The 25291-nt window shown below is 40.6% G+C and overlaps 1 protein-coding gene across 15 annotated transcripts in view; it reads right to left on the reverse strand.

Annotated features, from left to right (window-relative positions):
• The window catches only part of JAKMIP3 (Janus kinase and microtubule interacting protein 3), a 154297-nt gene that overhangs the window by 67925 nt on the left and 61081 nt on the right, over positions 1 to 25291 (reverse strand). For 14 of the 15 annotated variants that reach the window (XM_075072725.1, XM_075072724.1, XM_075072720.1 and 11 more), the window contains exon 3: positions 18373 to 18615. In XM_075072725.1, coding sequence (XP_074928826.1) covers positions 18373 to 18507 — 135 coding nt within the window. In that variant the 5' untranslated portion in view covers positions 18508 to 18615. Of the gene's footprint in view, positions 1 to 18372; positions 18616 to 21544; positions 21622 to 25291 lie in introns of those variants that run through there. The other variant, XM_032799709.2, reaches the window with a different exon arrangement.

Here is a 25291-nt window from a genome sequence, read left to right on the forward strand (position 1 = left end):
TTAAGTTTATGCTAATGTGCTATTGAGTTGTTTCTCTGTGCGTGTGCACAGATTCCTGCATGCACACACACTACTGATGGGTGAACCTCATGGTTTAGAGGTTCAATTTAGATAAGGAATCTAAAAATCTGAATCTTATTTAAATTATCCAAACACCTTTAGTCTCCAAAATTGGGCTGGAAACATGCAAACAGCCTTTCTTGTATGATCTTGGCATTTTCACTACTGGTCCCAGCTGGAACCAAGAACAGAAAAACAAATATGTGTTTGAAAATAGCCCATTTCTTTAAAAACTAAGTTAAGTTTGGTTTCTGTTCAAGTTTTGGGTGAATATTTGGAATGGTTCCGATTCATGAACTCAATCATCCCTAATCTTACCCTTGGTGAAAGTCAATGGAAGCTGCACAGTTAAAATTAACCACAAATCTTTGACAGGGCATCCACTATTTTTCAATGATATGAAAACTCCAGGCTGCTGACTACTTTTGCTCATTTAAAACTTTTGACAGGTGTGACTTAAGCTGGTTGGAAAACACTTCTTTTTTTCTCCAGTGGAAAATTTTTACTTTTTGTCAAAACCTGAAAACTGATGAGTTTGGATGAAAATGGAAAGATTCCATCAGGAAGATCTAAATGAAACATGTTATTTCAGGTCAGGCTGACCGAAGTCAAAATATTTCAGTACGTGAATCTGAATCAAAACATTTATTGATATTAAACAGTGTTCACCTACACTGCTGAGGTGCCTCACAGGAGTTTTAGTTCATGCCCCGGTGATGAAACTGGGGCTATATGCATATGTACAACTTATGCATTCTGATTGATATTACGAAGTTGTATTATGAAAAACTGCTGTGTCATGAGTGCCTGTATGTACGTGGGTCCCCTACTGCTGACAAGTTCTGTAGCGTGTATGCCTCAGACAGATTCAACAGAAGGGGCTTGGGATTTAGTGAACATATTCAGGTTCAAACATTTGGGATGACTTGCATCCTTAGAATACTTTAGCTGATTCCCCTGAGGGAGTGGGGAAGGTAGAAGCAATGGAAATTACCGGGAGAACAAAAAGAGGCCAGGTAACCAGAATGGGTTTAAAATAAAGAAACACACTGGTATAGAGGAACAAACAGAAAGAAGAAGCCTGGGTCAGGAGAAGGCAAAGTCACAGAAGCTGGGAAGGGCTCCAGGAGGCAAAGAGACCAGCTAGCATGCGACAGTCTGTGTGAGGAGGGGACATCTCGCCTGCCTGCCTTCTCAGACCCAGATAGTTCCCCAAGGGCTCCCAAGAAAAGGGTGAGATAGAAAATAAAAGACATTGGGATTTCAGATGTTTATTGTTTTGTATAATCTCTACTCTCCTGTGCTTTACATGATAAAGTAATGAAGAGCATAAAGGGGTTAGACCAGGGGTCCCCAATGCAGTGACGGTGGGTGCCATGGCACCCACCAGGGCATCTAAGTGTGCCTGCGTATTGGCCAGCGGACGAGCATCTGCCGAAATGCCGCTGACAAGCTGCATCATCCAGAAGCATTGCCGCTGAAATGCCGCTGATTTTTGGCGGCAATGCCTCCGGATGATGCAGCTTGTCAGCAGCATTTCGGTGGCCTATTGACATTGTCGGTGGAATTTCAGCGGATGCTTGTCCGCCGCCATGGTCCTCTGTGGCTCGTTGTCTGGCACCCGCCAGATGAAAAAGGTTGGGGATCACTGGGTTAGACTCTGAGCAAAGTGTTTCTCTGTATGTTAACTGCTTCACAACTGCCACATGCCCTTGATAGAGTTAAAACTAAACCAGAAGTTTCACACTTTTTTGGCAAATTTCTGAGAAAGGGGTATGTTTAAGTAATTGAGACATCTCAGAAGTCAGTATTGGTCCTGGGCCTAGGACAGGTGGACTCAGGAGCCCCATTTCATAGAAGTAGCAGCAAACTGGGATTCAATGTGCCACACAGGCCAAGGGAAAGCAGCAGGGCTGAAGCCCTAGAACCTTAACACACCCCAGATGATCCTTAGCTCAGAGACTTGGATTCCGCTCACAGTAGTCCTAGTGGGTGACCAGGAGGGGGTGCTCTCCATGATCTTTGATTTATTCTCCCCTATGGGCTGTGGCTTCTTGGCTGGTCAACATCCCCCATGACACACCACAGCCTCTCTTTTACTGACCTGTTGCAGTGCATCATGGGAGTCACATGACTGTGGTGCATCATGTGAGATGTAGTATGAGTGGGGAGCCATGCCTATAGAGGAGAATAGAGACATGAAACATCTGAACTACAAATCCCATGACTCTCTCCCAGAAGCTTAGAAGAATAGGTTTAATATTGAACAGACGTGAAGCAAAACCTTTTCAGATATGTCAAAACATGTCAACATTCCTGAACTGAAAAGTTTGTGGTTTTTGCCAAAAATTTGCTGCCAAAAACTGAAAACTTCTGGGGTTTGAGGTGTTTTGTTTTTCATCAAAATATCTAAATTTTCTCAGAAACAAACACTTCTAGCCAAAAAAAAAAAATTCATTTTTATCAAAAACCCAATAGTCTGCAAAAACAATTTTCATGGACATTTTCAAATATCATTAATGTGTGTGAGGTAGGGGGATGCTAAACTTGGGGTTGCAGTGAAATTCAAACTTAATATAATTAAAATACTATCTACATTTCCTTCATGGTTTGGATACAGTATTTTTCACTTCCAGTCCGAACATGCTGTGTAGTCTTGTAATGGACTACTGAACAGCTCAGTATTCCATTTGAGATATAGCTCCCTTTCACTAGCTGCTGACTGTGACAGACTGACAGTATCCTGCTATATCCTGAACAAACCTTATGGAATTAAGATAAAACTTAATTCTATAAAGTTAAACCATGTTGAATTGGGTTTGGTGCCTCTGGGATCCATTGCACTGAACATGTAATTGTTTGTGTGTTACTGTAGGATTGTATGTAACTTTTCTAGGGACTTGATCAATGTAAATGTTAGGAATGTCAATGGACTTTTTAGGGACAATGCATGTAAAGGAAATACCTTGGGAGTGTGGGAAATGCAAATGGCCCCTTTGAAGCTATGCCCTGGAGAGAAAAAACCCATTGTCTACTAATTACCTGCTCCAAGAAACTCCAGATCAAAGGCCCCTAAACTGTATAAAGAATGGACTAAATATGTTATGAGTGTACTTGTTCTAAGCCGAACCTGTGATGAACCTGTGACCACAAAGGAAAGCCCGTGGGTGGGTGCTGAAGGACTGCTCCTGCCAGAGCCCACGTTAGAGTTGGGATGCTGTCTGGTAAGTTTTGTAGCACATATGTAGCACCCACAAAAGCGAGACATGACTCCAGAGTTTATCATCATCATTTTAAAATTTCCCAGCTTAGGAATTGAAAATAATTTTCATATAGGCCTGTTTTGGGCCCTGTCTAAAATTACATAAGGTCAGGAAACAGACTTGCTGTTATCAACTTAGTAACTAAGGGGCCTGAAAGCATCCCAGAATCTTTAATACTAGCAGTTTCCTAGCAAACAAAAGAGAGGCTTCTCTTAGCAAAGAGTTGCTAAGGAAGAAAGGAGGTTCCTAGAAGGATTACTATCACATAGTAATTAGGTTTAGTTTAAGAGCTCTCAATGGATTGTACCCCAGTGTGCAAACACAGAATATTAGATGGTTTCTGTACTGAAAACCTTACAGTCTCAATACCAAACACCATTGAAATCTATTGAAAGACTTGCATTACCTTACATGGGATTTGAATGAGGCCCTAAATGGGCAAGACAAACAAACAGTGATAGACACACAACACACAAGCAAAGTGTTGGGTCTCTACATGTGAACATAAAGAAATAATATTAATAATAAATAATATTTACTATTATAGCTTTGAGGAACAGGGATCAGAATATTTTTACAGCAATTATTAACTCAAGTCTCTGCGTCATTTTTTTCCATAGGTAGAAATAGAGGAAAGAATCCCAGCAGAAAATGACTAAAACGAATCACAATAATAAAAATAAAAGGTTACTCTATTAACCTGCCTTTGTGGGTAATTTAACAATTAATACTAATGATTAAGTTAATACAAGGAAGTACCAACAGAATTAGAACTGTATTGGTAATAATTATACATTAATTGTCAGCTATTGCCCTTGATTTCCATGCATTAATAAATGGTATATTACAATACAATTTTAGAGAAGTAGACTATACAAAAATGACATACATTTGTTATGATCCATTAAACTGTTACACGATTCACACTCCACTGAATGCAAAAGTTTAATGACAAGGCATTAAAAATGAAGTATTATCAATTATTTTTATTAATAAATTATTATGTGAGCACGTACATTATGGCTTATTATCTGGACAAAAAATATAAGGCTGGTGACTAAACAGCACACTGTGAGTAAAATATTAATTAACTAAAAACCAGGATTTTTTTAAATGTTAGCAATCCATTTAAAAAACAGTAAAAATAAAACTGTTTGTGGCTTGTATTTTTTCTGCAGAGCTCTCCTTGGTAGGCATAGTGTAAGCTGTAGTAAAAAGTTTGTGAAATCAGTTTGTAGTAATTTGAATTGACAGCAGGCTACCCTTAACAGATCCCCATAAACAACACTCTGAAATTACAATTACTGCTTTTAAATACTGCCTCAGTACTCACCTGCAAACAAAATGGATTCAACATTGTTTACTTAACCTTAGTGTCTTACTTTGGTCAAATTATCCTACAAGAATGTTCAGTTAGCTTGTTCTCAAACATACAAAGTAAGCTACCTACATATAAATTGACAAGTACAACAAATTGTAGAGAAGCAATTTCATACCTTAAATGAGTGCTTCTTGGCACATCTAGTTGTAGAGAAAAAAGAGCAGAGGCTATTCTCAGTTTAGGCCTAGCCTACATACAGAAATTGCTTGGATTTAACTAAATTGATTTAATATCACACCTTTAGTTAAAACAATGCAACATCTCTATAGAAACAAACCCTTAGGGCCAGCTAACACACAGGAGTTAGTTTCAAAATTAACAAGAGTGCAACCAACAGGTAGTAGTGATCACAATCTAATTAAGTTCAACATCCTACTAGGAGGAATTGCATCAGAAACCAGCCTTGTGACATTTTAGAAAGTGGGTGGTGGGTAAAAAATAAATGAAGATTCTTGTCAAAGAAACACTAAAGTCTAAGTAAGGCAATTAAAAAGTTTAGATTTAGTATGGAGGCTAATTAAATATTATATGTTATCAAATGATGAAGAAACACATTTGAAAAGTATTTTTCACTCTGTGAAGAAAGTATTAAAAAGTCATCTGGGTCAGATATCTATAGAGAAATCAGTAGATAAATGCTTCCATGTTGAGAATTACCAGTGCTTTAGGCAAACCTTTTGCTATATATAAGATCAAAGACCAAATCTCACTGGCCTCTCTCACATAAGTATTTCCACTGAAAGCTACCAGGATTTGGCTGCAAAGGCATTTTACACTGCTGTTTAGTATGGGCTGGATCCAAAACCCACTAAGGCTAATGGGAAGACTCTTGTTGACTTCAGTGGGCTTTGAATCAGGCTCTACATTCTTTAGTTTGTTTTCCCTACAGGTACATACCTGGTTTCCTCCGAACTGTCATTAGCTTGGGTGAAACAGTAACTGAACAAGGTCAAGCATATTGAGTCTGGATCACCAAAGAAGCACCATGTCTGCAATCTAGGGACCTCATTCAACAAAGCACTTAAATCCATGCTTGGACCTAGAAAGGGAAACTGCTATTGCTCCACAGCATTAGAAAACACTTGTAGAGTTAGCAAGCAACGAAGCTGGTTGGATTAAAAAGTCTGGATTCAAAACTGTTGAATACTAACTACTGAGCAAATGTAGTATTGAGCCAGCTATGCTAAGAGGATTCTCAACAGTCACACAGGGCTGCTTTAGCTCCATTCCAGCAGCACAAAGGGACCTCAGCAGAGGACAAGCTATATGTCTGAATTTCCTACCATACACAATTTTTTTTTGTGTCAGCCTTTTAATCTTACTTTATAATTAATCTTACTTTGACATATTTGTTAAATACAGCATGAATCATAGTATTTGGTCCACCAGCAACACTTAAGAAAATTGCTGGAATAAATTAAGGTACCTAGAATAATCAGCTTGTTACTTCACTATACCCCCTCTCTCCCCCACCAAACTAATTATAAAATTTTTGGTAAAATATATATATATAAACAAGGCACGATTCATTTTAAACAATAACTGAGCCCAATTTATGGTGGCTGCATTTATTCAGCTACAAGTTGCAATGAATTATCTCAAAAGTTAAGAGATTTTCTCAACTACTGTATAGGTACTAATTGTGCCATTTAAAATTGGGGATTTTGGCTTACTGCAACTTGAAAACAGTGCAAGTTATTAGTAGAATGTCATTAATCCAGCCTATAATCAATTGTGTTTCCTGGCAGAGGAACTCAGGGAGAAAGAAAAGTGTCTAAATCCTCTCAAGGCACTGTGTAGTACTGTTGATATGTTTGTTTATATTATATGCAGTCTACTTACTAAATAAGTGTAGCTACAATACTGGATACTTGAACACATTTCTTGGGAAATTAAAGGCAAAATGCCCATAAATCCAGGGAATAGCCACATGTCTAATGTAGCAGGATATATCTTAGATAAAATGTATTAATATCTAATGTTGCCTACATGGCACTGCAGTGCAGACTATGGGGGTATGAGTTGCAGCACGGACTAAGGCATTGCACTGTAACTGCCCGGTGTAGACTCTTCAAATGCAAACTAAAATGTATCTAGTTACCGTTAATAGAAATGGGACGATGTTAAAACTAACTTGGTACCTAAATAGGGCAGTTACAACACAACATTATAGTGTATACTGCAACTCACACCCCCATAGTGTACATTGCAAAACCATGGAGACAAGCCCTCCATTAAATAATAGGCCAGATTCTCTAGAGCTCTAGAAACACATACAGCTCAGGGTGGGGTGTGAAGGTGGCATAAAGCACTATATCAGGGGTAGGCAACCTATGGCACACATGCCAAAGGCGGCACACAAGCTAATTTTCAGTGGCACACGCACTGCCTGGGTCCTGGCCACTAGTCCGGGGAGCTCTGCATTTTAATTTAACTTTAAATGAAGCTTCTTAAACATGTTAAAAACCTTATTTACTTTACATACAACAATAGTTTAATTATATATTATAGACTTAGAGAAAGAGACCTTCTAAAAACGTTAAGATGTATTACTGGCACGCGAAACCTTAAATTACAGTGAATAAATGAAGACTCAGCACACCACTTCTGAAAGGTTACCGACCCCTGCACTATACTGATCCTAGTGTTGCTTTCTGCATTTCTTCCACTAGATATTGTTTTAGAACAGTCTGAGGGCTATTATAAATTCTATTGGTGGGTAATGGCCACCAGGAGCCAAAAAACAAAGCTTAAGGTTGGTGTGGCATAGAGGTATCCTGACTGTGCCCCCTTCTAGTAGACAGGATGAGTATTACAGGGATAAATCACAACTGGGAAAAAATGTAAGTTTCCAGGAACAAATGTTTCTGAAGTATATAATATGTATAATAATCATGTTAATTAACACATGTTAAATGGAAGTATACATGTTATAAAATGACCAAAAGCTCTCATCTAGAGCAGTTCGTATACTGTGCATGTGTTTCGTGTGTAGAATGTTTTCCTCTTATCTATGTGTACTTTCAGGAAGTTGAATGTAAGCCCCATTTTGCCAAATGCCTACACATAAAATAATATGTATTGCAATAACAACAAGCTGCCACCTTAGCCTCTTTAAATCCCCCCTCAAAACTTATTTCTGCTGCAATACCTACAAATCTAACCTGTCTGGCATTAGTTAGATAAGTGGTTATTTTACCCTCCTAATCCATTCTGACTCTGTTGCCTGCATCCTCCACCTGGTACTGAGTCCTGTCTGACATGCAGGTTGTGGGAACTCTGGGGCAGGGACTTCTTTGTTATATGTTGATACACTGCCTTCCACAAAAGAGCCCTGATATATGAGTGGGGCTACCAACCACTACCGTAATACAAATAATAATGATATTGTATCTGTATTGGAAATTTACTGCACCTGTTAAGTTTCACAGCACAGCATACAAACAGAGAAATTAAATATAAACATACAATACTCTTGCTGGAAGGTTGCAGCATAACAGTACTTTATTTCTTAGAATTCACAATGATAACACACATGAGCCCCAAACCCAGGGTTGCCAACTTTCTAGTCACACAAAACTGAACATTGTGCCCCACCCCATCCCTTCTCAGAGGCCCCACCCCCATTCATTCCATCCCCCCTCCCACCATTGCTCCCTCTCCCCCACCCTCATTCACTTTCTCTGGGCTGAGGCAGGTAGTTGGGGTGTGGGAGAGAGTGAGGGCTCTGGCTGGGGGTGCGGGCTCTGGAATGTGGCCAGAAATGAGGGGTTCAGTGTGCAGGAGGGGGTCTGGGCTGGGGCATGGAGCTAGTGTGCAGGAAGGGGTAAGGGCTCTGGGCTGGGGCTGGGGCTGAAAGGTTTGGGTGCAGGAGGGGGCTCAGGGCTGGGGTGAGGTGCAGGCTCTGAATGGGAGTTGAGGTACAGGTCTGGGGCAGGTGGTTGAGGTGTGAGAGGGGGTTCCAGCCTGGGGCGGGGGGCGGAGGTGTAGGAGGGGGATCAGGGCATGAGCTCCAGCTGGCCAATGCTTACCTCAGGCAGCTCCTGGTTGGCAGCACAACAGGGCTACAACAGGCTTGGAAGCGGCCGCCATGTTCCTGTGGCACCTAGACGGAGGGGCCAGGGGGCTCTGCACGCTGCCTGGGCCCACACGCGCTGCCTTCCTGGCTTCCACTGGCCACGGTTCTCAGCCAATGGGAGCTGTGGAGCTGGCACGGGGGGCAGGGGCTGCGTGCGAAGCTTCCCTGATTGCCTCCTACCTTGGGGCTGCAGGGATATGCCGGCCACTTCCAGGAGATGTGCACAGCCAGGGCAGGCAGGCATTCTGCCTTAGCCCCGCTGCACCGCCAACCAGACTTATAACAGCCCAGTCAGCAGTGCTGACCAGAGCCACCAGGATCCCTTTTTGACTGGGCATTCCGGTCGAAAACTGGATGCCTGGCAACCCTACCCAAAACAGAGGGAGACAAAATAAGCTTCTCTGTAAAGCAGTGAGGAAAAACTCATTCCACCTTACCCTAGGCAGGCTGGCTGGCTGCAAACTTAACTGACTGTTGCTAGGTCCAGATCACACACTTCCCTACAGAGCCCCCTAGCTTGCAAACAGGATTAGAAAAAACAAAAAACCTGAAATTTAAAATGACAGCCTACAATTTCAACACACTTTTAAATAGTTTTGATTTAGTTGAAGTTGGTCCTGCTTTGAGCAGGGGGTTGGACTAGATGACCTCCTGAGATCTCTTCCAACTCGAATCTTCTGTGATACTATGAAACACACCACAACACTCCTAACAAAGAACCAGGTCATTGAGGACATCAATTCACACACACTGACAAACTAGCTGCAAGAAAATAACGGTTAAAAAAATAGTTACAATTACAATGATAAAATAACAGTTAAATTCAAACAAATGTAGGTAATTTTACTGACTATCTGGCTGTCTGTTTTGGGGATTCATCCGGTATGAAATTATTGAAGGTAGAAGCACTGTTCTATAGTACCTAGCACTTAAACACTTCCTAACACAACACACAAATAGTTTGTTTTTAATAATGTCATTCCAGGAATGCTGCTGTGTTACATAAATGATTCAATGTTGCAATAATGTTGAACTGGTTGAACACCTAATTTGCAAGAGAGTATTGGAGCAAGCATTAAATATAGGCTACATGTATTTTAAATGGCAATGAATTACAAATATGCTGTCTATTCAAAACTCTGGAATATAATTGCTCATCCATAGCAGACATCTTTTATTTATATCACTTACATCTGCCAAAAACCTCTTATTTTTTGATTAGTGATTACTGGTTTTGTTCCCTTGCATACATGTATATTTCAATTGTTAAGAAAAGATGCATTGTTTATCTTCTCATGACTGGTGTTATCATGGAAGGAAGAAGAAATGGCCAGTAAATACCACCTGCAATGACAATGGATATTCATTAGGGAGGACTGGAAACACATTCCTATGAGGGCTTGTGAAGGCTGCAAAGAGGAAAAGGATAAATATAAATATGCTTTGTACTGCTGGGTTGTCAGATCAGTTATGATTTAGAAAATAAACTTACACTTAAAATCTACAGGGAGGATATATAGTCTAGTACACTAATTTAGCACACAGTTGTCGATTTCCTAATTATTTAAAGACCTCTGTGAGTTCATTGTTCCAGAGATGTGATTACATACCTTCTTCAATGACACTAGCTTGTTAGGCTTGATCAGGGATTGGCAACCTTCGGCACATGGCCCATCAGGGAAATCCACTGGTGGCGGGAAAAGTTTGTTTACCTGCAGCGTCCGCAGGTTCGGCTGATCGCAGCTCCCACTGGAGGCAGTTCGCCATTCTAGGCCAATAGGGGATGTGGGAAGCGGCGTGGGCTGAGGGATGTACTGGCCGCCACTTCCCCCAGCCGTTATTGGCCTAGAACAGTGAACCGCCTCCAGTGGGAGCTGCGATCGGCTGAACCTGCAGACGCTGCAGGTAAACAAACTTTTCCCGCCACCAGTGGATTTCCCTGATGGGCCGCGTGCGGAAGGTTGCCGATCCCTGGGCTAGATCCTGAACTGGTGTACATCAGCATAGCTCCATTGACTGGAAAGGAGCTACTCTGATTTACATCAGTTGAAGAACTGATCTTAACCTTTTAAAATAGCTCAGGTTTAACACCTCACTTCAAAAGTTGTTCTTTTTTCTATTTAAAGAAAAAAACAAAAAAAGCCTTGAGCTCACTGTGCTTTAGATTTTGAGTTAGCAAGAGGTTTTTAAATGCCAACGGACTATCACTACAGCACACATAAGCAGCACTAAGAAACACAGCAAAATGAGAAATGTTTACAGAGCAAAAATAAAGTACTTGAAAATTCTCTCTCAATTAAAAACTGCTTTTTATTTCTGAAGTTTATTCCACAAATACAGATTGAAATTAAGCCTATTTTAGTAACTTCAAGGCAGTTCTTGAGCAAAATGAGTTAGCCATATTTAAGGAGAATAAGCAACTCTCCTCTCATGGGCAATCAAATCACTTTGGCAACACTTAATAAGAAGTAGTTCTGTAAACAAGAGTTACCTTCGTTGATCTAGGAAAAAGAGGTGTTAATGCTGCAGCTTCACCGTATTATCCTTACTGCACTGGTTCAGTGCTTACATTATATTCACAGAGGGGGAAAATGACTAGCGTGCAGGGCCTGTGCAATGGTCTCCATGCTACTTAAGCCCCACGGATATATAGAGCAGAGAGGCCTCCATGTGCTCTGTGAGCCATGAAGGGGGAAGTCAATCCATGGATTCTTCAAATCCAGCAGCCCAACAAGATGCTGTAACAAGAATGGGGAAGCAGTGGCTGCTATTTTAGTGCACAGAATGGCATGTAGCCTGCTCCCAGGTGGAGAAAGGTGAATTCTATTTCCCTAAACTTCCATGGAGTTCCCTGCACTTAGCTCATTTACTTGTGCTTAGAGCAGTGATTTCACCTGAAGCGTGTACAAAAGTAAATCTATGCCTTCAAAACCCAATGATATCCTAATAGCACTACACTACACTTCACCTAACAGGAGTCTCTTTCTCTTCCAGGACTGCAACTAGATATTATGAAGTTCTGGCTAATGTGAGAAAGATGGCCTACACCACTTTCCATGAACTGGAATGCCATAGAGGCAGTGAAGCAGTGATAATAGGCTCCTGCCTTAGTCCAAACAGTTGCACATGTGCACATATACATTAGACCATGCTCATGACCATCCCCAATGTACTTCTATCAGCTGTCTGTTTTGTCAGTCATGGAAGACCTATGCAATGGTGTCAATACAAATTTCCAGAACATGCAGAATTAGAGTGACCAACTGCTGCCAGTTGTTCCCACAGCTACCTCTCAGTTTTCTGCTGTGTATGCACCTTCCATTGAAGATTAGAAAAGTAACTATGAATTTCTTCTCTTTTGCGTATTTATGCTGGGGTTCTGATATTATTTCATTATTAATTTTAGATTAATATTACTGCAAAACTAAACTGTGGATGGGGTTCCCTATTTTTCCGCATCTTAAAAGCTTTCTAAAGATTAGCATGCGTAGTAACTGAAAAATCTCAGTTCATTGTTCTTTATTGATTTATTACATATTGAGAAGAAATCTTCCTGCAAGTCAACGAGAAACCATAATGCATCTCTAATAACCCTGTGTAAACTACATTACCATCAGGTCATGTCATATCTGGGATGCAACTCAGTTGGGGAACAGAGCAGGGGAAAGCAAAGATGAATGTAAAGACAAGATCAAGGAGGGCAGAAGCGAGTTTATGTTTTGGAGTTTGCTGGGTGATTCCACGGGAGGGTCCTGTAAGTCTTACCCCTAAAAGAATGATGAAGCTAGAAACATTGTCGGGGAGGAGGCCTAAGAAAGACTAGATTGAAAGCAGTCCAGGGAGATAGCAGCAAGGAGTTATGCAGATCAGACCCTGACTGCTGGTTATAGGGTCCCTGGGCTTGAACTCGGAATATCTTCTTGACCAGGGTTCTTCTCCCAGCCACTGGTAAAGTGCCATGAGGCAGGAGAAGAGAACAAGGATGACAGAGAACCCTGAGAGAAGGGCATGAGGAGCATTTGGCTTAGCACTAGGGCCAAAGACATTTTTGTTAGGACAATGGGATGGATTTAAATATGACCGGGCTAGAGGGCTCAGTTACAGGAAAGAGTGTAGCTGTAGCCATATTGGTCCCAGAATATTAGAGAAACAAGGAGAGTGAGGTGAGATCTTTTATTGGACCAACTTCTTTTGTTGAGAGAGACAAGCTTTCAAGCCACCCAGAGCTCTTCTTCAGATTGGAGTACTTTTCCCAGACCTGAAGAAGAGCTCTGTGCGGCTCAAAAACTTGTCTCTCTCATCAATAGAAGTTGGTCCATAAAAGATATTACCTCACCCACATTGTCTCTCTTACAGGAAAAGAGACTGCTGGAGGATGGCAGATGGAGAAAGAACCTGCAATACTATGCCCAGCTATGCGGGAACATGCCAGTGGTGGCGTGCACTCCAGTCCCATAAGGCTGGTGGGGCTCAACTCCCTGCTTCAGGCATTACAGTCTCTGGGGTCCCAGCACCACTCAGGTTTAGCCCAGCCGTCATGATGATGGGACTTTGGGTAGGCCAAATTAGAGTGAGTGGCACTGCAACCCCAAGAGCCAGGTTACAACTCCACTCACACAAATTTGGTCCAGTCAGGAGGGCCAGGGCCAACCTGAGAGGCGCTGCAGCCCCAGAGGTTGCAACAGCCAGAGCAGAGAGCCAAGACCAGCCAGCCCCACAGCACAGGAGCTGCAGGAACTGCCACTGCGGGGTGAGTGCCAGGCAGGTCTCAACCTTAGAGGGGGATGGGGAGAGTCTGACTGAAACTACCCCAGGGCCTCCACCCCCAGACTATTTACTGATCATGACAGGCCATAGACATTTACAGATGGGTCCTGAGCCCAAAAAAGTTGAGAACCACTGCTGTAAATCATGATTTTCAGTATTATAACATAGCATGAAAAATTACCCTGGGCTGCAGTTTCCCCACACAGAGTTAACCTGGGCACACTTCTAAAAAAAAATCAAATTTGATTTAAATTGGTTTTGACATTCATTTTGAAATTAATTTTACACAACTATACAGCTACAGTAATTTGTGACAACTTCAGTACCTCTAAGAGCTCTGTGATAGCTGAGGCACACATCTCCACAATAACTGTAGAATGCCAGAGGCGTCAGCACAGTGATGGAAGAGCTTTTTATTTAACAAAAGAGCCTGAATGAAGAAACAGGAGACTAAAATATACATGAAATTAGGGGAATTCAATTACCCCAACTACCTCTCCATAGCTCTGGTTCAAAAATGGATTCCTATCTATGATAACACTTACGTAGGTGTTTAAATCCAACTGACATGCTTCTGCAAGTGTCCTTGTGATACAGGTAAGCCATTGAATTGTTCAGAACAATCTTTATAATTTCTCAGCAAGGGCCTGATCCAACTTTCATTGAAATCAATAGACTCCTGTTTGTTTCAATGGGAGCTGGATCAGATTCCAGAGCTGTTTGGTGATAAAGAAACTCGCATCTTTCATTTTTGCAAAAAAAAACAAAACAAAAAACAAATTGCCTTCAGCAGCGCTTATAAATATAATTGTTTAAACTCTAACTCCAAAACTACACTGTTTCTATAACAAAGTTCCGACCAATAGCCTGAAGGCTATGAAACAGACCATCCAACAGCATTTGTGACATATGCCCATATTACCCAAAGCATATATATTAGCTGTCTGCACTCTGAATTTATCCTTCTCCAAAGTAAACTAGACTAGATTCTTGGGATCTAGATTCTCCCCAAAGCAGTAGAGAAAACACTGCTATGCTTCACAGTGTTGTTGTAACTGTGTTGACCCTAAAACTAGTTCATAAAGGAGGAAACTCTGAAGATAGGAGATCTGCATCAGATGGATGTATAAATCTCTCTTGAGAAATAGCCATGTGGTATTATAAATAGGATAATTCCTCATAGAAGAAGATAATCTATGAAAATAACAGAAAGGACACCAGTAAGCCACAGGAAAAGACCAAACATCTCTAAAGGTCAACACAACATGAAACATAATTAGGCCTGGAAAAACAGTAACAAAATTAACAGCCCTTTGCAAATGATCAGTAATGAAGATAAAAGTCTGAAAGACAACATCCTGATTTTGTCTTGATTTTAGCACAATCAATCAAACAAATAATACTCCTTTGCAATTCTAGGAACCTTTCATCCACAGATCTCTAAGTGCCTTATAAACATTAATTAATACAATGTAAATATATAGGTAAGTATTATCATCCACATTGAACAGATAGGCACACTGAAGAAAATAGAGGTTAAGTGACTTGGCCAAGGACACGCTTCCACCAGATTATTTCATAAAATATACTTATCCAATGCTCTGAGTGTCAACGATTTACATTATACTCACATAGTACATCTATATAGTTTACCCATTGCCAACACCAACATTGTTCTTATTCTAAAATGTAAGATCTTCCCTCCTAATCTGAAAATCTCCTAATCAACCCTGTCTCTCTGAAAAAAAGTCTTGGATAAACAAATAGGCTTTGCACCATGCTTGAAAGTCAACAAACTCTGGCTCCATTACACCCTGGGGTTCCAGGAAGAAAGCTGAAGATCTCAGAGGTCTGGCCCCTACAAACACTCTCTTAGCGTATTCCCTTCCTCTCCATCTCTCTTCTAAGTCATCTCTCCTGTCATTCTCAAACCATTTTCCTCTCTCTGTTCCCATCCCAGCCTTCAAACTACTATTCTGTTGTCTCAGATTAAGTGCCAGTGAAAACATAATTTCTGAAGAGTTTCAGAAAATGTTGGCCTCAGTTGTCCCATCCATTTTGAGGCACATGCTACAAAGAAAAGACTGTTGGCTATGCTCAACAAGACTGTTGGTCATGTACTCAGCAGAGGGCAATAGGAATAGAACAAAGGATAGACACAGTCCTAGCGCAGTAGATGAAAATAAGTCATGACACTGGAAAATGGAGGTGTGTCTAAATAAAAAGAACTTGTGCTCTCCAGATGCCTGATTTGACTCTGAAATGATTCCAACTCTTCCTGCTTATTCTCGAACAGAAGGGACACAAACTAGCTGCAGGGGAAGGGAAGTGAGGCACACAGGAGAGTAGGCCAGGACTGGAAGAAGATGCTTCTAGCAGATGGGGCCAGGACTAGTCAGGACTTCATGAAGATAAGATTCCAAAACTGGCCTCAACACAAGAAACACTCCCTCTCCTCTCAGGGCTCACAGTGACCACCTCTTAATCCTTAGAAATTAACTAGTGTCCAAGGTGTTAAACATTTAGGAATTAGCCAGTTTATTAGTGGTTAAACTAAAGCCCTTTCTTCCCATCTTTTGTGGATGTCCAGCTGAAATCAAAGATATCATGGCACATTTCAAAAATTGCAGGGAATACTCCAGATCTTCTGTCCAACAGTACATTTATTCTCTCAGTAATACAGGGGAGTGTGTGTGTGTGTACATGTACAACTGTTGAACACATAACTGTCATGCTATCCTACACAGTCAATCACTGTAATATATAATTCATAGAATCATAGAATATCAGGGTTGGACGGGATCTCAGGAGGTCATCTAGTCCAACCTCCTGCTCAAAGCAGGACCAATCCCCAGACAGATTTTTGCCCCAGATCCCTAAATGGCCCCCTCAAGGATTGAACTTGCAACCCTGGGTTTAGCAGGTTAATGCTCAAACAACTAAGCTATTATTGAAAAATGCTTTCAAATACCATGAGCACATAAGAGCCTAAACAGAGCCAAATTGTATTTCAGTTCAAAAATGCAGTATGAACTCACCAGATCTCCTAGCTGAAAGAGATGTATTAAACAGTGAAAGCTGACAAAGCGTACTCAGTCTGAATTATCTGAGCTTTCCTGTCCACAACAGAATGATGAACAGGTGTGTTTTTCAATCAATTTATAATCTTGGAAACCACCTTGAGAATAAGGTCTGTATTTGACATGGCCAAGTGATGCAAATTATGGTAAAATGCAAAGTACGTATCTGTTCCTGCTGAAGTAGGTGTATTTTACATTGCATCTTAGCTCTTCTGAAAAATTAAATTCTTTGTAAATACTAACACTCAATTAATTGAGATGGGCGAAACTTAGTTGTAGCAAATTCATTAAACCATAATTAACAGATTGGCTAAATCCTGTCTCCAAAACACCCTTATATTTTGAAATTCAGATCCAGACTTCTCGCTTGTTGGTCTATAGAGGCACAAATCAAAACTGGCTTGGTTTTGGGACTGGGGATTGGAAATCTTGGAGCTTGATCTAGAATAGTAACGTGCATCCAGCTTGATGGGTTGTTAGCAGAAAACCCAGACACAATTGCTATAATTGTGAAAAAGTAAAGGATGAGAATAATCCCTGTATCGTGCACATTGTCTACAAGGAAGATAAAAAATATACACATTTAGTGGGAAAGTATTCATGAGAGAGACAAAAGATTTGGACAGCATTGAGCCTACTGCTACCAACATGCCATCTGTCAGGTTTGAGATAGATGCTTATTTTCATGTAGCTTTTGCTGGCATTTAGCTTTACTGTTTTGCAACTTCATTTCCTTCTGTATCAAGCATTCACTATGCATCTGAGACACTGGTTGCTAAGGAATTTGATATTTACACTCCTTTGCTTTTCCACCAAAAGGCTGTAACCCTGAAAGTACCAGATGAATATGATGAACTGATGGATTCTAACATGTGTAGGGAATACAGTCTTTTAGCTCATATCACAACTTGAAATACAACTGATGCAGTTTTTCAAATCATGATCTTCTCTGTGTGCCTTGCACAGAATGCTAGTAAAGTTGGTAAATTATATATATTCTAACAATTTGCTATATGCAGAATCTCTTTCAGAATTTTGCCATGTAAGGCACAAAATACATTTATCACTCCTAAAAAAGGTCACAAATAGTTTTCAGTAAATTATTCTAAAAGCAAATCTAAGCTTCATGCTTCTGAATACACAACCATTTAGTCTAATTTGCTACCATTGCTCAGAATTAAAGAACAAATTGTCCTGAGCACAAATTACCATGCCTGCTTGTTTGATGTGTACCTTTAACAAATTAATGATGGTATCCTCCCTTCTTTTTCTGATGTATAGTACCTGCTGATAATACAGCTTCTTCCGCCACCAGGGGGGCCAATTAGAGAGGCTACTAAATAATTAATCCAGACATGGATTTGTGCAAAAATATAGAGCAAACATAATTTGCAGGTTTCATACCAAAAGTAAAAATTAAAGGAACCCCATGTAAAATTTACTGCACTATTTCATGAGCAACCTTCTAACAAAAATGCTCAACATTTTATTGAGATGTACTGCAAATCCTGAATCTAATTTACTCAGATTATGAATTTTTCCCAGATTATGAGCGCACACAATGCACAGCAAAAAAACACAGCAGTACATGGCTAGTTCTGACCCTGTGTATGAAAAAATGCTATATAGTGGCTATCAAATAACACTGTACCTCACCTGCCATTGTGTAGGGCTGGGAAGGAGGGGTGTTTAGAAAATAACAAGATATTCTTTCCTTTAATTAATGGATAAAAAGATGCATACCTTACTCTTCTCTTGTTGGAGCTCTATCTGAATGTCTGTGAGTTTTGTCCTGAGCTCTTCATTGGCAGCTTGTAAGGCAGCTAAGGCATCAGGTTTTTCTCCCTTAGCTCGGCTGCTAGCACTCTTCTTTGACATTGTGAGGCAGTGTGACGGGGAGGGTAAAATCCCAAGCAGAGAGAACCCTCCGTTCCACCACTTGAGGTTTCTCTTCCTTGCTTCTGTCCACTACATTTTCTTATTCACCTAGAAAGAGGGAAATCACTACTGCCGTGAAAGAGCCAGAGTTTAGCGGGCTCCACAATTAGCAAATAAGACTAATGTAAGATTCATTGTAGTGACTTCAGACAAGATTTCAAAGCAGTTCATGAGAAGTTACTTCAGAGTAATAAAATCTGTCACAGTGACTAATGGCCCGCAGTTTTCCCTTAGTGTGTCAACTTACACAACTCAGTAAGATTATGATAAAAAATTGTGAACAAAATGTTTAATTTTCATGTATTTATGAGGATGAATTAAGTTTCAAATAACAGACTACAACAATGATATTATAAAGACAGGCAGTGCCTTGGAGAATCCCCTTAAAGGTAATATGGACTGTATGTTAAACTATAGAAGAAGAGACCTGAAGACAAGCTCTGTGTAAGCTGGAAAGCTTGTATCTCTCACCAACAGAAGCTTGTCCAATAAAAGATATTACCTCACCCACCTTGTCTCTCCACTACTTTAATGTCACCCACAGGCAGTAGTGTGGCCCGAGATTGTTCCATAATAAAACTTCTAAATTGAGGAAATCATAATTAAATATACACAGAATGTACCATAGAGTATGTGTAGAAATTAGGATGCCAAATGATCAATGAGAATAAAAGATCTTATAAGTCAATACTCTTGAGGTAAAGTCAGTAGAGTTACTGAAAATAACAGTTACCACTCACTTTTTTGAGGGGTGGGGGGCAGGGAAATGCTGAACACATTCTGCGTATCAGAGATTTGGTAGGATTATTTCTTTTCTGTGTTCCTGGCAAAGAAAAATAAAGCTAAAATAAACATATTTGTCAAACTGGATGAAATTCACCTCTGTGCAGAAAGGTACAGCATAAAGCCTATGTACAATACCCTCTTTTGGGGGCTGACGTCAAGCTTACATGATGAATAAGCCTTGTGCTTTCTGTACAAAGGCAAATTTTACCCAAGGAGAGCAGTTATTAGGATTTGTCTGTATGTGATCCAATTTCACACAACTCTTAGTTTACAGACAATCCATGAAAATTATTTATCTAACCATGGGAACAAAACTCTGTGCTACACAAGTTATCAACAAGTCACTCAAAGTGCCTCATTTCTTCCCCATGATCTATAATTACAGTTCTATTTTTCAGTAGCTTAAGCATATGTCATTTCATAACAACAAAAAGTTGTCAGGAAAGACTATTCAGAATGTTGAACTCAGTCCACTCATGGTCTTTTACTAAGTCAGGAGGATGTGGACACATTGTGTGATCTTATAAGTCAATGCCCCTGTTTCTCTGTTTCTTCTTTCATTCAAAGTAAAATTTTCTGAAGCTGCTGTTTTTATAACAAAAGTATCTTGTTAAAACACTGTAGCCATTCCACATTTATGTGCGAACTAAAAATTCCTAATTATCCTGACTGCTGCCAAGGTTTCCTTTTATTCCTTTTTCACTCTGCTGCTTAGATGTGAGCATCATGTCTGAATATTGCCAAATTCCCATTGTACTTCATGTCTCTTGCCACTTTAATAGAGCTGGGCGGGAATCATTGGTTTTCATCCCAGGAGAGTTTGAGATTCAAAAATGTTTTTTCATCTTGAAACAGAACAAAAAGTCAAAAATCTCAAATATTCCCACAAAATGAAAATCAGAAGAGAATAAACATTTTGGAGCAGGTCAGGCAAAATGTTTGATCATTTCAAAACACTGTATTTGGATTCTGACCTTTTAAAATGTAACCCTTTTTGAGTATAAATTAATTAAAATTTCACAATGAAAAGTTGTTTTGAATCAAAGTTGTTTTCTCTAGCAGCATGGTCAGCAACAACAACAGATATTATATGGCTGTAACTTTCAGTCTCATTAGGACAAGGTCAGAGGACCCCACACCCAAGAATGGGTGGGGTTGGGTTAGAAAGTCCTGGTCTGAAGAACCTAAGGCCCACTGTAATAGCTGATGGGTAGGGCCCCACCAAATTCTTGGCCATGAAAAATGCATCACAGACTGTGAAATCTGGTCCCCCTCATGAAATCTGGTCTTTTGTGTGCTTTTACTATATACTATACAGATTTCACGGAGATCCTGACCCAAAAGGGAGTTCCAGGGTGGGGTCACCAGGTTATTTTAGGGGGGTTGCGGCATGATCACTGGTACTTCTGTGCTGCCTTCAGAGCTGGGTGGCTGGAAAGTGTGGTTGCTTACTGCGGGCCCAGCTCTGCAGGCAGCAGTGCAGAAGTAAGCGCAGAAATGCCTTGAGTGCTGGGCTCTTGACCAGCAGCTGTAGCTCTTCAGCTGCCCATCTCTGAAGGCAGTGCCACCAGCAGCAGCAGCACAGAAGTAAGGTAGCAGTACTGCAACCCCCCCTACGTTAACCTTGCGACCCCACCCCCCACATTTCCTCTTTGGTTGAGCAGACCTACAATTACAGCACTGTGGAATTTCAAATTTAAATAGCTGAAATCATGAAACTTTTAAAATCCTATGCCTGTGAAATTGACCAAAATGGACCCTGAATTTGGTAGGGCCCTACAGACAGGTTTGCAGCAGAATGCCAATAACCTGGAAGCAAACAATCTATTACTGAGTGTTAACGGTTCAACTTGATCTCCATGGGGGAATGTTAATGACAGAGAGATCAAGATAGCATGTTAAAGAGAAGAAATGGATGCTCCTTTCTGCACTCTGTTTGGATTATGGGTGAGGAAGCCCATTTCCTTCATTCCTTAAAGATGAACGACAACACACACACACACAGCAACAACCATCATCTATCTTTACTGCTCCTTTAAATTGTTTTTCTTCTTTATAATAGAAATATCAATAATTTTATTTCCCGGTTTCCTTATTTTCCCCTGAAAGACTTCAAAAAATCTTAAAAATCTGAATAATGACATCTTGTTTTCAGGCTGAAACCTGAGCTTCAGCTGGTCCAGACTTTTACCTGGGATGTAGAAGAAAGATTCAACATTCTCTCCCAACTGTCTTGGAAGGCAAGCGCTTTTCAATTACAATGTTCCATTATTTCCAATATTTCTATGGGGAAAACACAAACAGATTTTTTGTAAAGATTTCTAGGGAGATCTTTATATGTAAAGGGCAGAAACAAAGACTGCTTTTGTTTTGTTTGTAGTTCAGCTTTAGGGCCCCACTCCTGCAAATAGTTATATATGTGCTTAACTTTAAACATGTGAGTATTCAACGGACTTGAATGGAACAACTGATCTGCTTAAAGTTAAGCACATGTAATTGTTTGCAGGATCTTTCAACTCACTGCACATGGGTTAATAGGACTAGCAAGGAGACTGGGTTTAGGAGATTGTGAGAGCAGAAATGGCTGGGGGCAGGACTGGGAGCTACTGGAAGCAGTGGAAAATAGCTTGGACAAAGAATGGTGTGTACAGACTGGGACTGGCTGGAGAGAGAGACTGGAACTTGGAGGGAGATGTGGAAGACTGGAAAAAATAGCATGTGATCATGTAATGAAAGACTCGCATATGCATTAGAGCAGGGGTAGGCAACCTATGGCACGGGTGCCGAAGGCGGCACGTGAGCTGATTTTCAGTGGCACTCACACTGCCCAAGTCCTGGCCACCAGTCCAAGAGGCTCCGCATTTTAATTTAATTTAAATGAAGCTTCTTAAACATTTTAAAAACCTTATTTACTTAACATACAATCATAGTTTAGTTATATATTATAGACTTATAGAAAGAGACCTTCTAAAAATGTTAAAATGTATTACTGACACGCGAAACCTTAAATTGGAGTGAATAAATGAAGACTCGGCACACCACTTCTGACAGGGTGCCGACCCTTGCACTAGAGAGCTGAATTAAGATTGTACGAGCAACCTTAATTATGGCATTTCCTAACTTTTGAGTACTTGATTCTGCAACCTTAAAGCTCTTTTAATATATTTTTGGTTGAATACAATTTACAGAAAAAGCAAACAAAAGCTGCTGATATTGTAAGAAAATTCTACAATTCGATAAACCTAGCCTTCTTTAGCATTCAACATTTTTGCTTCTTTCATTAATGAGATCTGTTACTGTAGTGATTGTCATATGCCAAAGGATTTTCACTGTGAAAAACTTCAGTTCATATAGACCAAAACTGGAACAGTCTGTAGCCACAGGCACTGAATTCTACTGTAATAATAAAGTATTCATGCATATTACTGTAATTTGCTTAAGCAATTTGTTGCAAAGATGGACACAGTAGGTGTGGTCATGGGTTGTTTTAGATCCTGAGCAGATTAGAAGCATATAAAACAACCTTATAGCAGTTTAAATTTGAATATCAGATACGTAACAATCTGAAGAAAACTAATATTTATTAGATTCATTTTATTCAGATGGGTTTATTTTTCTGACAGACTGTGACCCAATTTTTTAAAAATTGGGTACTGGATACAAAATCAAATAATTGATACAATGAGCTAAACATAAAAGTACTATAAACTGTGTGTTACTAGGAGCACTACAGACTAACCTAACAGCTGTGGGACACTATAGGTGATGATGGGGGCTATGTAGCCAAACCCATTCCACAATAAGTACATCGGCGTGAATAGTTAATCTATGTAGCAGCACAGCCCCATCTCACAAACCCGTGTCAGTTTTGAACCCAAAGAGCTGCTGCTAGTTGCAAAGGGAGCCTCTGTGAAGCTGGGTTTCACGTCCCTGTACAGGCTATCAAATTCCAGCCTCTCTCCTGTGCAAAAGACAGGGGTGGCTCCAGGCACCAGCGCAGCAAGCGTGTGCCTGAGGCGGCAAGCCAGGAGTGGAGGGGGGGTTGCCAGTTGTCGCGAATGCGGCATTTCTGTGGGAGGTCCCCCAGTCTCAGGGCTTTGGTGGCAATTCGGTGGCCAAAGGCGCAGGACTGGCAGATCACCCACAGAGCAGCCACCGAATCCGCATGACCGGCGGACCTCCCACAGAAATGCGGACAAAGGCTTCCAGACTGCCATGCTTAGGGCGGCAAAAAACATAGAGTCCCCCCTGGCAAAAGAGAGCTAATGATTCTTAAATAAACATTGGGTTTTTTTGTAACCAAATATATGGTAGCACCCTCTATTATTAAGACTGCCTGATATGTCTCATTTTAAGACCTTTTTTCGGTTGCTTATAATTTTGCCAAAAGTTAACCCATTTGGGCTGAAAATTTCCATAGCACATGTCTGTCTCAGGCTGATTATTTGTTTATTTAAATAGCAGCCAAAATAGTTCAGCTGTTTCTGAGAATAAGGCTAAGGGAAAATATTCTGTTTCGCCCATGTTAAATTCTGGTGACATTTTCTTTGGATAGCTCTAGTGCCCCCATTCTTTGGAGCAGGGAGTAGAAATTTGGCAGGGAGTGACCCTTTGGATCAGAGATGTGCCTTTTGCCATCACCATGAAAAATCTGTCCAGTTATAAGCCTTTGTAAAAAATTGCAGTTCCAACGTGCACGGTTGATCCTTGCTGAATTTCACAGCTATCCCCCAAAGATTTTGTCTGTACTGGGCATGCTTCAGCCCATGGCCAAACAAGACTTTCCCTGAAATTGCAGCTCTGTGCTGCTGCGGCCAGGACCCAGCATCAGAACTGAGAGCAGGGAGCCTCTCTCTCTGTGACGGCAATAATGTCCCTGCTGGGCCATGGCAGCAAATGTAGAAGTGACAAGTTCAAGACCTGTTCTTTTAACAATTTCCTGCCCCCCCTCTTTCTATTTATTTATATACACATATGATAAAAGAATGCTAATAAAGATGTAGAGTCAAGGCCTTGAAGTTTAGGAAATGCCAGTGCAACCTTAAAGCCTGATCCTGCAATTACTCCACACAGGCAGACTCCTGCATCCCCTGCCACACACACACATATCCCTGCAGGACTGAGGCTTTAATTCTGCCCCGTGTGCATATGATACAGTCTGATACACTGATGCACTCTTTAAATACACATAATCACTTTTGATTATTATTTTTTCCCCAACTGGACCCACTACCTCACTCAATGTGCAGGATGGGCACATCCCCGAGAGAGAGTACAAAAAAGTCTTATAATTTTGTATTGTAGTGAGAATATAAAAATACGTTTAGAGCTGCAGATGACAATATTATTGTCAGAGAATAACCAGGGTATCAGTTTGAGCTTATACATTTAAGACTGTTTAAAATGGAGGGGAAGTTAAAATAAGTTTTCAGCTCCTACTGGTTCATGCACACATAAACTATCAGGAGAAGCGCAATGTCAAGCTGAGCAGCATGCTAACAGAGTAATGAGATTTTCCCAGAGGGCAATTGTCTCCTCCTGACACCCCTCAAATAACAGACCTGGTACAAAAAGAGTTACATAAAGATTATCTTAGATCCATTTAATTAGAAGTGAAAGAGACATAATAAGAACATTTGAATGTAGCCACTAATGATATGTGAGGATTAAGATGATCAAAACTAACAAGAATTTGATCAGAGTCAGTAAGAGTTACAAATCTACTCCAAATTTTTTACTGCCAGACAAACCTGTAGAGTAACAGAAAACCAACTTACCCTACCTTTTGGCACTCAAGTAAGTGTGCTGTGAACCTAGAGCCTCAGGTGAAGATTGTCCAGCTAATACTGAGACAGCATATAGAGTCTTTGGGGAACAGGCCACATCAACTTGCATGTCCACTGGCATAGAATCTGGAGCTGGTCCTCCAATGGGGAAA

The sequence above is a fragment of the Chelonoidis abingdonii genome, chromosome 15 (assembly GCF_003597395.2).
Source record: "Chelonoidis abingdonii isolate Lonesome George chromosome 15, CheloAbing_2.0, whole genome shotgun sequence".
NCBI classification, from domain to species: domain Eukaryota; kingdom Metazoa; phylum Chordata; order Testudines; family Testudinidae; genus Chelonoidis; species Chelonoidis abingdonii.